Source organism: Rattus rattus, chromosome 12, assembly GCF_011064425.1.
Source record: "Rattus rattus isolate New Zealand chromosome 12, Rrattus_CSIRO_v1, whole genome shotgun sequence".
Lineage (NCBI taxonomy): Eukaryota > Metazoa > Chordata > Mammalia > Rodentia > Muridae > Rattus > Rattus rattus.
Window position 1 is genome coordinate 48,670,004 of NC_046165.1, and position 13,608 is coordinate 48,683,611.

Consider the following 13,608-nt stretch of genomic DNA (forward strand, 5'->3'; position numbering starts at 1 on the left):
CTGCGATGTGCTCAGAGGTAGAGCAGTGTCTAGAATGTGCCAGGCCTTGGAACTCAGTTCCTACCATGGCAGACGGAAGCAGTGAAGGAAATGGAAAAGCTTAATCTCCAAGGATGTGCAGTGAATGTCAGAGATGCTAGAAACGTGCCCCGTGTTCTATGCTCAGTAAGTAACAGCTTAAGTCTGAATTCGGTCGTATTTACTGCCAAAACTCAAGTGACACAGAATGAATTGTAGCTGTAAAGGGAAGATGATAGCACTGTTAGTGAGACCGCAGCTGTAACAATATTAACATATATAACTTCTCTTAGAGATTCTTCTCTGAGCATTGTTAGGCATGGAGGCCAAGCAGTACACGGATGAAGTGTCTGTTCTTTTCTGAGTAATGGCGTGTTTGCTAATATCTTTCTCTCCATGTTTCTTCAGGACCCCTCATCAGTCCCTAATGCAGACAATGCCTTCACACTATTTTATGTGAAATTTCGAGCTGCTGCCCCTAAAGTCAGAGTAAGTCTGTTGACACATATCGAATGTTGTTTGGAAAATTTTCAGCCAGTCCTTCGGAAGCCATCCTTACTCTTTCACTTATCCCAGGAAATGAACTTGAGTGAGAGGAAGGCATTTCAGGTCTCCAGAGCAGGAAAGTCTTCACCCTTCCCGTGATGCTCAGGGCACTTACTAGGTGAAATCTTAGATTTGCGGGGCTGGTGAGATGGCTCAGATCCAAAGGGCCTTGCTGCCAAGCCTGATGGCCTGAGTTCAATCCCTGGTGAAGGACAGGACCGACTCCTGCAGGATGTATGCACAGACACAGACACAGACACAGACACAGACACAGACACAGACACAGACACAGACACAGACACAGACACAGACACACACTCACACTCTCTCTCTCTCTCTCTCTCTCTCTCTCTCTCTCTCTCTCTTACTCACTCACATGTGTCTTAGGGTTACTATTGCTACAATGAAACACCATGATCAAAGCAGTTTGAAGAGGAGAGGGCTATTTCCTTTGGTTTATCAAAGGAAGTCAGAACAGGAACCTGGAGGCAGGTGCCAATACACAAGCTTTGAAGGACTGTGTTTACTAGTTTGTTCTCCATGGCTTGTTTAGCTTGCTTTCTTATAGAACCCAGGACTACCAGTCTAAGGATGACACCACCCATAACGGCTAGGTCCTTCCCCATCAATCACTAATTAGGAAAATGTCCTACAGACTTGCCTACAACCTGATCTTCTGGAGGCATTTTCTCAATTGAGGTTTCCTCCTTTCAGAGGACTTTAGCCTGTGTCAAGTTGAGATAAAAACCACTCAGCGTACACACTAAACAGATGTAAAAGAAATAAAACTCAGATTCCTAGTAGACATGAGGGTGTTAGACAGGGAAGGTTCACAGAGACATAAAGAGGGATTTGAGGGATTCCTGTGATCTATTGTAACTGCACTTCAGGGTGGTGTTAGTATCTGAGTCTGATGGAAAGAGGAAGTGACAAGCTTGTCACATGGCAGGCTGGTTCGTGAAAAGAGAAGACAAGCAACTGATCTAAGGCTGAGAAGGCTTTGGTCAGATTACCGTCTCAGAGATGACACTTAAATGGATTATAGTAAAGAGAAATCCAAAGGTAGGGAGGAGGGCCCTCAACAAGCACAGTTTGCAGCCGTCCAGGAGAGGTGTAGGATCTGGACAAGGCTCTGGTAATGGTTGTATGAAGAGGCTTGTGCCTTACTTCCTGAGAGGTGTCTGTCTAAGGGGTGGTCAGTTATCTATCCTGATACATGGAGAGGAGTGGTCAAACCCGTGTCTATATGTGTTATACCAGTTGAGGTAGTTTACTGGAGCTTACACATGAACATTCTTCTTGTCACTAGAAGGAATGTTACACTTTTGTGAACAGGACTTCATGTTCTTCCGGGAAAGTCAGCCCGTTGGAGGAGAATTATGTGTTTTTCAGATGGAAGACATGGTTTTGGGTAGAAGACTGAGGAAGAGGTTGATGAGGAGATTTGGATTGTGCCTGGATGGCTTTTGTCAGTTAGCGAAGAGCCAACACTGAATATTTGAATTGGAAGGAATGGTGTAAAGAGAACTTAGGGTAGTGGCTGACTATAAAGTGACTGCCCAACCATCAGCGGCTTTACCACTTTTTAAAATAACCAGTTAGTGTACAAGATGGAGGTGCTTTTGTTTTACGATAGACAGCATAAACTACTAAGCTAGCAGTAATCCCAGTGGAAACATGGGATGAATAAAATGATAAAAGTCCACCAAGACCCACGAGAGATTAAAAAGATGGTAAAGCTGTCCTGGTCCTGGCTGAGAGTTACGTTTGGAATGTCTGTTCTTTTCCGTGTAGTTTATTGGTTGGAATGTGCTGTCAGCTAAAATTACAGAAGGATTTTTTTTAGACTTGTTTATTTGTGTGAGTACTTTGCTTGCATATGTGCACCACATGTAAAGCTGCCATGGTGGGTGCTGGGAAGTGGTCCTGTGTCCTCCACAGGAACATCCACTGATCCTAACCACTGAGCCCATCTACAGCCCTGAGGAAGGATTTCTTTAGGTCAGCAAGACAGAACAAAATTTTGGAAAATTTGTTGATTTAAGAATTCACTGACAGATCACTGACATGGAAAATACTAGAAGTTAGAGCATTCAGTAAAAAGGAAGATCTAGAGTTTTCTACATGTATTAGAAAAATTAGTTAAGTATCTCGATAAAAAAACAACCTTTTTATTTTATAACATTATCAGAATGCATTATAAGTGATCTAATAAATATTAGATTAGTAAGTAGACCCCCAAAATACAACTAAGAATTATTTCAAAAAAGATTATAAGATTAAGGGTATAAAAATTAAGAATTCTAATTCTTAAATAGTAAAATAAAGGTGGAAGCTGAAATGTTTGTTAAGAAAGATGCATATATATTATAAAATGGCCAGGTAACTCATGAAGTGTGGGAATGCATGCCAGGTAAGGGTTGTTTTCTGTCTTAGAAATGTCAAATTAAGGTATAATAATACTGTTTTGAGGTTTCAGTGATAGTAATACTGTTGATAGGGGTGTAAATATATTCTTTTCCAAAAAATAGTTTTAGCAGAACAGATAGACCAAGAACATAAAGTATATGTCTGTGGTTCAGTATGCTGAAGGGCCCACAGTGGTGCTTACAGAGGACTTACTTGGAGCTGGAGAGAAGGCTCCGTGGTTAAGGACCCTGGCCGCTGTTCCAGAGTGTCCAGGTCCAGTTCTTAGCAGCAGTTAATCAAGAATGGGTAACTCCCGTCCAAGGGGACCTGATACCTTCTTGTGATTCCTTCAGACACATAGAACACGGATACACACACAGGCAAAACACTCATACACGAAAAAATAAATACAACTCTGGGAAAAAACCAAGAGAAAGATTAGATACTCACGATGTAGTGTGCTTTATGGGATCTCAGAGAAGCGACCCTTCCTGCCTGGCTCTGATGTAGCAGAACATCTGTCTGACACCGTGAATTAGTGGCTCTGATTCTTCCGAAACAAATGCTGGACAGAACAGTTGATTTTGAGTACATCTACCCACAGGATAATATACAACCATTTCATATGATGCTATATTCATTTATTTAACTTCTGTTGCTGCTTCTGTTTGAGATAGGATACTGCCTTATGTGTAGCCCAGGGTGGCTTCAACTCAACATTGAACTCAGGCTGGCTGGGAATTCCCCAGTGCTTCTTTTGTTTCACCTTCCCAAGCACTGGGATTATAGGCATATGCCATCATAACCAGCTTTATGCAATGCTTTAAATGTTGTTTGCAATACTTTTTTGAGTGTGTAGTAGGTACCAGGTGGTGTATAAAGCTTTCTGTGCCTTTACTGTGTTCTATTATTAAAGTGTTTAATGATAGAAAAATATTTATGAAATGTTATTAAAACATTTATTCATCAGATTATAGAGCTAAATATAGAGCACAGTTCTAGCTTTGATTAAAAGAAAATATGTGGCTAGAGAGATAGTTCATTGGTTAAGAACACTGGATGCTCTTCCAGAGGATCCAGGCTTGATTCCCACCACACTCACATGGTGCTCACAACTGACTGGAACTCCAGTCTCAGGATCCAACGCTCTCCTCTGACCTCCCTGGGCACTGGTGGGACCCACATGCACAGATACACATGCAGGCAAAGCACCCAAACATATAAAGAAAATTAAAGGAAAGAAAGAGCAAGCAGGAAAGGAAATGTGCTAATTGAATATAAAAACCCTGAAAAATATATACTGTGGTATTGAGCATGATTGCTTTTTATATGCCATTTTTATGATTTTTAACTTTTTCACATTGTTACTTAAGTGAGGGATACCAACATAACCAGTAAGTGATGGAAAGTACAGTTAAGGCCGGTGGACATATAATGTGCCTTTCTTTGTTTCAGACTCTCATTGAACAAATAGAGCAACGGTCTGAGAAGATACCCGAGTGAGTACTCTTGTCCTCTTGTCCCGCCCTCCCAGTGTTGCTCTCCACAGTCTCGGAGCAGCTGCCTCCCCCTCTTCTCAGCCACACAGTCTGTTTAGAGAGCAGAGCCTCGGGCTTGACTTAGCAAGCTTGTCATGGCGGTAGTAGCACAATTTCCTTCTTTCTCAGGCAGGCAGGTGTGAGCAAATGAGAGGCGGCCATTATGGCTTTAGAAGCCTGGCAACCTATTCTGGAATTTAAGATCATATTTAATTTTTGTATTTCAAATAAAAATTAATAAAATGTGTACTCTAGTCTTACTATTTTTTTTAGTTGACAGTATTTTATGTCCATTGTCTGTAGTGATTTTAAAGGTATTTTAATTCAGCCGTCTCATGTACTTTGACCTTACTCCTTCCCCATCCCCTTCCTCTCTATCTGTTCGTTAGTAGGTCTCTCCTTTCCCCAGCTGGCCCCCTCTACTTTCATGTCTTGTGTGTGTATGTGTAAATCCAGCCGCCACACAGGAGAGGAGGAATCATACAGTATGTCTCATCTTGTTCTTCATTTGCCTCTGTCAGATACCAGCACCTGCTCAATGATATCCACCAGTGTTACCTTGATCAGCGGGAGCTCCTTTTGGGCCCAAGTATTGCCTACACTGTCACGGAGCTAACCAGCCAGAACAACAGAGACCATTGTGCCTTGGTGAGTGCCTGCTGGTAGACAAGGCCTGCGCTTTGCTCTTTGAGCTATGCTGGTTCACCATTTTGACTTGGAAAACTCTTCTCCAAGTCTGACTGTATTCCCGATGCTAGTCAGCACCTCTAACCTTATTTCTGTGGCGCTCAGCGTTGTGGAGAAAGTCAGTCATATCCGACTCAGCAAGCTGACATTGTTCTGCTTCCCAAATCAAGGATTTTTCCATACTGGAAATTAGTCCTTCAACTTTGTAAAATAGTCTTACTTTTTTTTCAATATGAAGATTTATAAGTATGTACATTTCTTTGAATATGTCTTTGAATTCATCTTTGAAAGATGAAGTTTCAGAGTTAGTGGGTTTATGTTAAAAGTAATTTTTAGGTGTTCCTTTTCTTTTTTCCTTTTTTGGTTTAAGCCACTATGCAACCTAGATTTGCTTGATGTTTGCTTGTCCCACCTCAGCCTTCTGATTGCAGGGGTTACATGTTTGTGCCACCAGCTTAGTTCTCCATGCAGAAATGCCCTTTTGTTCAGTGTGACTTTAACTCATACTTTAGAAAAACATATTAAAAACTCTTTTTAAAAGTACCCCCTTTTAACCCTCTTTTAACTAGAAAATCATGTTTATTTTCAAGAAAATAAAACAGTAAGAAATTAAAATTGGATCCTATTTTGCAGTAATCCATTGAGAACCACCCATTTTCTGTTTTCCAGAGAGTTGCTTATAAACCTGTGTGTAATCTCTCTATAAGAGCTGGAGGTTGTGTTTGAGTGGCATGTGCTTGTTTATTGCAGGTTCGCAGTGGCTGTGCCTTTATGGTCCATGTCTGCCAAGATGAGCACCAACTTTACAATGAATTTTTTACAAAGCCAACATCAAAATTAGAGTAAGTGATGCATGGAATGGCTCTTGTGGATAAGACTTAATTTGCTGTTGACAGTAATGGAGCAATATATTGTAGATATATTGTATATATTCTAATACATTCTACAGTTAACTACAGTGTTTGAACTGTGTTGTGTACGGAAGCAGAATATTGTTGAGTACGATTGTTTTTTTAAGTCTGTAGTGAAAAGAAAGCATACTTTCACATTTTTTGTAGTAATGTTTGGAGACATTCTGGGATGAAACCAAGAAGTCTAAGAACTAAGCCCTGGGATATGGAGCCTCCATATACTGGTTCTTTCTAGTTTAGAATTCTGTGTGGGTAACTGATAAACAGTACTTACAAATATACATGTTCTATGATAATCATTTTTGAAAAGTGGTTTTCAGGACCACTGTTAGTCACTTGATTCTCCCATGTTTTTGTATCAAAAAGATCCCAAGATTTTGACTCATATTTAGGAAGAGAGAAATGTATTTCCTGATTTTGGTTGGTGATTCCTCAGTGAAGATCTGTATGTAGAAGGGCACTGTTAGCAGCCTGAAGAACGTACACCCTAACCTTGTTTCTTCAAATGCTTAAAATTTCCCGGAATACTTGGTGTGGGCTCAAAGTACTTGAGTTCTTTTTCTTCTTAAACGTTGTTGTTGTTGTTGTGAGTTTCTTTTGAGACAGAGTTCTAAGTAGCCATGGCTGTCCTGGAACTCACTGTGTAGACCAGGCTGGCTTTGAATCACAGAGATCTGCCTGCTTCTGCCTCTCAAGTGCTAGGATTAAAGGTGTGCTCCACCTGACTGGTGTTTTTTTTTTTTTTTTTAAGTTTGAAGATGTGTTTGGTATGTGTGGGGATAACTGTTTGATCTGCAGTGATGTAGAATATAAAAAGTAATAATGCTTACTGGAATAAACCATATTTTGAAACAATATAAAATTAGTGTTAAAATTTGTAAATGGTTGACTTATAGTTGGAGACATCTAGTGTGGATTAACTGTTACAGTTAAGTGTTGATTTTAGAACAAAAGGAATCTACAGACTCATTCTCGATCCTCACGCTATAGTGTGTGCCCAGTTACCATTTTCCAGTCGACATTATTCTTTTTTCTGACTAGAGGAGATGCACATTGGAAAATATCCTGAGCATTTTACTATCAACAACTTACTCTGTCCTTCTGTTCAGCGAGCTGTTGGAGAAACTGTGCGTGTCACTGTATGACGTGTTCCGGCCGTTGATCATCCACGTCATTCACCTAGAGACTCTGTCTGAGCTCTGTGGGATTCTTAAAAATGAGGTGCTCGAAGACCATGTACAGAACAACGGTAACTATGCAGAAGTGATCACTTTAAAGGACTTCTTAACTATCTGTGGTCAGTGAATGTGACAAAGATAGGATTTTCCTTAACAGCCACAGTTCATACATACTTAGTTTTTAAGTTTTAAAATTTTCAAGTAGAAGGCTAACGTTTTGGAGCTTGGGTTACTATCTTACTCCTTTTCAAGTAAATGTGTGTCTTCATTTGGAACCATTTAATGGTACAAATTAAACAGATAAGAGTTTTGAAATCTGGTGAAGTCAGTAGTGAAATTGTCACTTTCCATTTTGGCCTTTGGAGTCCAGAGAAAACTGACCCTTGGCTTTCGTTAGGGATCTAGCACACCAGAGTCAGCTCACGTCATGCTTTCGATTGAGAGCAAGGAGTTGTTAGCATACTTAGGTAGTAGTGGTGCCCCATCGTCTTCCGTGTCCATGAGAACAGCTCTTCTCTCAGCTGGTGTCTCCTGATTAGATTGCGGTAGGGAGCGTGGCTTGATGTCTTGGAAAACCTGTTTTGAAATGGTCCCTCTGTGTGCTGGGGGTTATTGCTGCTGCCACTTCCATCAGCCGGCATCACGTTGCTCTCCAAAGTCGCTCTTTCTGTAGTTAGCTCGTTCTGTCCGTGATTTCTCTATCCCAGTGCTTCTGAATGTAGGGTGATTTTCAAGAGCTATGAATGTTTTCCATTACTGTGCAGTATCTCTAGTCCCTGACCCTTGGAAAGAGAGTACTGATTTATGTTTTAACATTAGTGGCATTTTAGAAAGGGAGAAAAATTATATAAATTCATATTGGTAAGCTGCCTGAGGTATCTTGTAGTGTTGTGCTGAGCTGTGTGAATTAACATAGCACAGTGTCCTCTCAAGACCCAGACTCACTATGAATGTAAATAATAATATAATGCAGTTTTCACAGTCCTGAAGAAGGTGGTGATTTATTTCCCCTGGCAAACCTGAGGCAGTGGAGAGCTGTTCATTGTATTTTCCTAATATCAATGAGCCATATTGGAGTAAAAGTTCAGCAACAGTGTCTGAAGGAGAGTGGTTCGTGCCGCGTCAGGGCAGGCCAGTGATCTCCGCTTAGTTAAGAGGAAGCCGGGCTGGATAATGACTTTTTTTTTTTTTTTAAAGCTGAACAGCTGGGGCCTTTGCAGCTGGAGTAAAAGCAGATGTTGGAAGATGTACAAGAGAGGCTTGTGTATCGCACCCATATCTACATTCAGGACGGACATCACAGGCTATAAAAACCAGCTCCTGGAGACCTGGCGTACCCTGATAAGCTTGTCATGATGGAGGTGGGTCTCTTCATCTGCTCACTGCTCCCAGACACTTTGGGGATGTCTTACACTGACATAGAATATAAAACCAAATCGATTGCCATGAAGTCATTGGAATGGAAACTAAGGAACTGAATACAGATGGTTAGTCTGTTCTTCTGTCGGGTAACCTTTCTCTATGGCTTTCTCTCCTTTGTCAGGATGATACATGCATCTTTAACTTTTAAACTGAGTTAGTGATTCTCATTTCTTTGTGAATGACATATAAAATATGCCACACACACACACACATATGCATACACACATATGCACACACACACACACGCACACACACACGCACACACACATGCATACACACATACACACACGCACACACACATGCATACACATACACACACACATACACACATACATACACACACACACACACACACACACATACACACGCAGACACACATACACACACACATACACACACACCCAATTTTTTTTTTTTTAAATAGCAGCCACCACAGTTAGTGACGGTAGCCTGGCCCTTTGCTGTGCTCTGGATTATGTTGTAGCAGCTCTGATTTCGTTATTTGCTGTGACCTTTGGGCAGGTTCACAGGCTGCCTAGGCTGTCAGTGCTATGGCAGGTTGTTAAGGTGCAGAGCTTGTAAAGGGAAGCTTAGGAAGAACAGCAAAGTCTTTTATAGTAATGCAGTGACCCCAATGAGTCCAACAGTGTCGTCTTTACTTCTACCTGCTGCTCTCCTCAGCTGTTTTAGGGAGGTTTGTTTCAGGCATTGTTTCAACCTGTAAATACTTTGGTAGGTAACTCTGGAAGGTCAGGGTCATTTTATTTTAACATAATCATAGTAGAATTTTCACCTAAAAACAACAGCATTCCTACAGTTCTGGGCTCAGATAGCCAGGGTTTCAGAGTCAGCAGTTGTTAATGCTCTTGTCATATCACCTTAGATTTTTTGTTAGTATGGTTTGTCACTTGATCATAGAAAGTAATTTGAGTACTTAAAACTAAAAAATTATTTATGTATGCATGCATGTATGTATGTGTGTGTATGTATGTATGTATGTGTGCTGTGAGTGTCTCTATGGAGGCCAGAAGGCATAGGGTCCCCTTGAAGCTGGAGAAGCAGGTGGGTGTGAGTGCTTGTGGTACCCCTGCTTGATGTGGGAGCTGGGGACCAGATGAGGGCCCTTGGAAAAGAAGCCTGTCATGCTAGCTTTGCAGTTGTTGCTCCACCCCAAGCTAAGGACTATTGATACTTGGCTTTGCTCATGGCAAAGTATAAAGTATAAAAAAATGAAGTTAAGGGGTTGGGGATTTAGCTCAGTGGTAGAGTGCTTGCCTAGGAAGCACAAGGCCCTGGGTTCGGTCCCCAGCTCGAAAAAAAAAAAAAAAAAAAAAAAAAAAAAAAAAGTTAAGGCTTCTCTTCTACTTTGTTTTGTGTTTTATTTTTATAACTGACTGTTTTGAAGGAACAAGGATTTGTCTCATTGTTCTTGTTTTTTTTTTTTTTTTTAATTGTTTTGGTGAGAATACAGAAGAGTTGACTTCATTATATCAAAGGGACATATGAGGCCTTACCATTAAAGGCTGAGGTGGTGATTATGAAGGAGTATTTCTACTTTGTAATGATACCTTTGGATGATCCTTGAGTATTATAGGAGTTCCCAGAACATCTCTTCAGCTGGTCCAGATTGTAAAATGCAAAGAAAAATTGCACCTGAGTATTCTTTCTTGTTTCTCTATGTAGCAAATTGCACAGAGTTTAAAGGATGAACAGAAGAAGACACCTTCAGAAGCTTCCTTTTCAGATGTACGGTTAGAAGAAGGAGAGTCCAGTAGTTTAAGAAAGTCTGGTATGTTATGATGGCTTAACTTCTGTCATCCGTTCATTCAGTTAGTTAACCTCACTGTGGACTGTATCTCTGACTTTCAGACTTTCTGGAGCAGATTGATAGATCCCAAATGTTATTCAGTAGAGTAAAATGCTAATGGCATATACTGGACGCTCCGAGACCATGAAGGGCTTTGGGGCATAGAAGTGGGGAAAGGCATATGCTGGGTGCAGGAGGCGGGGTTCAGTGTGAGGTATGGTGTCTGGAAACTGGAGATGTTTTTATAGAGTGTGAGCAGGTCAGGTAAAGTCACGTACCACTCTTGGTGTAGTGGTCCTGAGTTGTATAAGAAAGCAGGCTTCAGAAACCATGGAGAGCAAGCCAGTAAGCAGCATCCCTCCCCAGCCTCTGCTTAAGGTGTCTGTCTTGAGCTCTTGCTCTGGCTTCCTTTAGTGACAGACTGTGACTTAGGAGCTGTAAGATTACATAGCCCCTTCCTCCCCTATGTAGGTTTTGGTTAGTGTATTACAGCAGCAAGGAAGCCAGCCAACAGGGAAGGATCTAGAACTGTGCCCTCTGTTGTTCAGCTGCTCTCCACTGAGCATGTGGAATGTGGATAGTGTGGAGACCTGAAGGAAGGGGAGGGCCCAGGGCTCATGGAGAGAGTGATGTCAGAGGAGTTGCCAGAGGACCATGGGTTTGCCCTGTCCTGCTATGGTTTGTGGCTATGCCAGGAGATTCTCCTCTGGTACAGCTAAATAGGTGAGTAAAGAGTGAGCAGACAAGCTGGCTACAGCTCCTGATGGCCCAAGTCTTCCTTAGTACTTTTTAGTGCTTAATGTGAAGGAGGGACCCTACAGATAAAACTCTAGGGACTCTACTGCCTAAGTGTTCTTTGGCCTCCCCTCTCCCTCTCCCTCTCCCTCCCCTCCCCTCCTCCTCCCTCTCCCTCTCCCTCTCCTCCCCTCCCTCTCCCCTTCCTCCCTCTCCATCAGGGTTTTGTGTAGACTAGGCTGTCTTTGAACTTCTGATCTTCCTGCCTCTACTTTCTGAATGCTGGGATTACTGGTTCGCTCCGCTATACTGCATTTGCAGTGCTGAGGGATGACATCCATGTCTTTGTGTGTTCTAGGCAAGGACTCCACTGGCTTTAAGAAATTTAAAATTAGATCGTAGATTGAGGAATGGCCTTATTGAAGGGATTAAAGATTATACAAGTGTTACACAATTTTGGAAAAAGTATACCTTCAAAACTTTTATTATTTATTTAAAGAGTTTTCCCCTCTATCTTTATTTTCTGTGAATGGATGTTTTCCCTACATCTGTGTTTGTATACCACATGCATATAGTGCCTTTGGGGCCAGAGAGGGCTTCAGAGCCTCTGGAGCTGGAGTTACAGAGGGTTGTGAGCTGCCATAGGTGCTGGGAACGGACTCAGGCTATAGAGGAGCAGCCAGTGCTCTTGACCACTGAGCCATCATACCAGCCCCTCTTCAGATTTTGAACAATCCAGATACGAATTTTTTTGGGGTGGGGGAGCATGCATTTCTGTGTATTTCTTTGTATCCCCGGCTGTCCTGGAAGTAGCTGTGTTTACAAGGCTGGCCTCAAACTCAGGGGTCTGTTTGCCTCTGCTTCTCAAGTGCTTGGATTAAAGACATGTGCCACCGATGCTTGGCCACATCTAGATTTTTTTTTAAAAAAAGAAATAATGTTTACTTTGCAATATTACTAATTTATCATATACTTTATTATTGAAAAAAATATGTAGAGACTTAGATTTGAGACAGCATTATCATAAATGCACACAAACACACTTTCTTGGCAGGGTCTTATTGTCTTATTGCTCTCCTTGAAGGCTTGACAATTCTCCATCAGCCTCAAGTGGTGGCATTAAAGATATGTGCCCCGACACCAGGCAGCCAGACACTAAATGGTTAATGTCCTTGCTTTGCCCTCCAGTAGTATTGTGTCTCTCCAGAATGAGGACATCTCTCGTGTAACCACAGTTATGTGAGAATCAGCTCTTGCCTCAGAGATGTATACAAGCACCACCTTTGTGGTTGTTTTAAGTTGGGCTTTGGATACTGAAGTGACTGATTCTCTTGCTAAGGTATCCTGTTCAGGCACTCTCTGATGGCCAAAAACTGCTTTCTCTGACCTTTCCAATTGTGGAGACAGTTCTTATCATCTGAGAACTAGTGTACCAACCAGACCTGTTAAGTGTTAAACTCAGAACTGAAGGCAAGGTGCCAGACAAGCCAGCTTTGACCCATGTCCTGTTTAAGATGGCCGTGTTTTACCTGGCCTGGTGTAGTAACCTCCCTGGCTACTTGGGAGGCTGAGTGAAGAGGATCACAAGTTGAAGACCTGCCTAAACTACCAGTGAATTTAGGGCAGCATGAACAACTTAGCAGGATGCTGTCTCAGGATTTAAAAGGAGGGGAATGGGACTGTAGTGCAGTGGCTGTGTTTGCCCAGCATTGTGAGGCCTCGAGTCTATCCCTGTACTGGAAACATTAGCATTTTCTCCTCACTCTCTACCTTCATTGGTGTGTACTGCAAATAGATCTTCTAGAACCTGTTTGTGGTCCTCAGATATGCTGTTGATGTAGTCCATAAAGAGTATTGATCATAGTTTGTGAAGAACACTAGGGTTGAATGGTATTGAGCATCTGTGTGCAGGTGGAATGTGTGTGTCCATGTGGACTCCAGTTTTAAAGTCTTAACCCTTACTTATCACTGGTTTAGACTTCTAGGGTACTTTTATTAAACTTTAGTGGGGGAAAATTGGTGATAGCCACTGTAAATAAATAGTTTATAGCTGCCATGTGATTTACTGTATGACAGATATCTACAGGCCTGGAATATGTGTTTTTCCATTTGGGTTTTAGGTTCAACAGACTCCCTCAGTCCTAGGCCACAGAGCACGGTTTCTCCAGCAGATCTTCACGGGATGTGGTACCCCACAGTTCGAAGGACGCTTGTCTGTCTCTCCAAATTATACAGATGCATAGATGTATGTGTGTGAGTCCTTATATCTTTACTGTGACTTGTTTATTCTAGGATTTGCTTGGAATATTTTTAAGTTTAATCTACTTTAAGAGCCTGATGCAGTATTTTGTTGATAT

The 13,608-nt window shown here is 41.7% G+C and overlaps 1 protein-coding gene across 1 annotated transcript in view; it reads left to right on the forward strand.

The window, feature by feature from the left end:
- Positions 1-13,608, forward strand: part of Cog3 (component of oligomeric golgi complex 3) — a 50,658-nt gene that overhangs the window by 16,530 nt on the left and 20,520 nt on the right. The window contains 8 exon segments of the mRNA XM_032918381.1: positions 427-507; positions 4,429-4,472; positions 5,033-5,159; positions 5,949-6,040; positions 7,219-7,358; positions 8,485-8,648; positions 10,393-10,498; positions 13,372-13,496. Coding sequence (XP_032774272.1) covers positions 427-507; positions 4,429-4,472; positions 5,033-5,159; positions 5,949-6,040; positions 7,219-7,358; positions 8,485-8,648; positions 10,393-10,498; positions 13,372-13,496 — 879 coding nt within the window.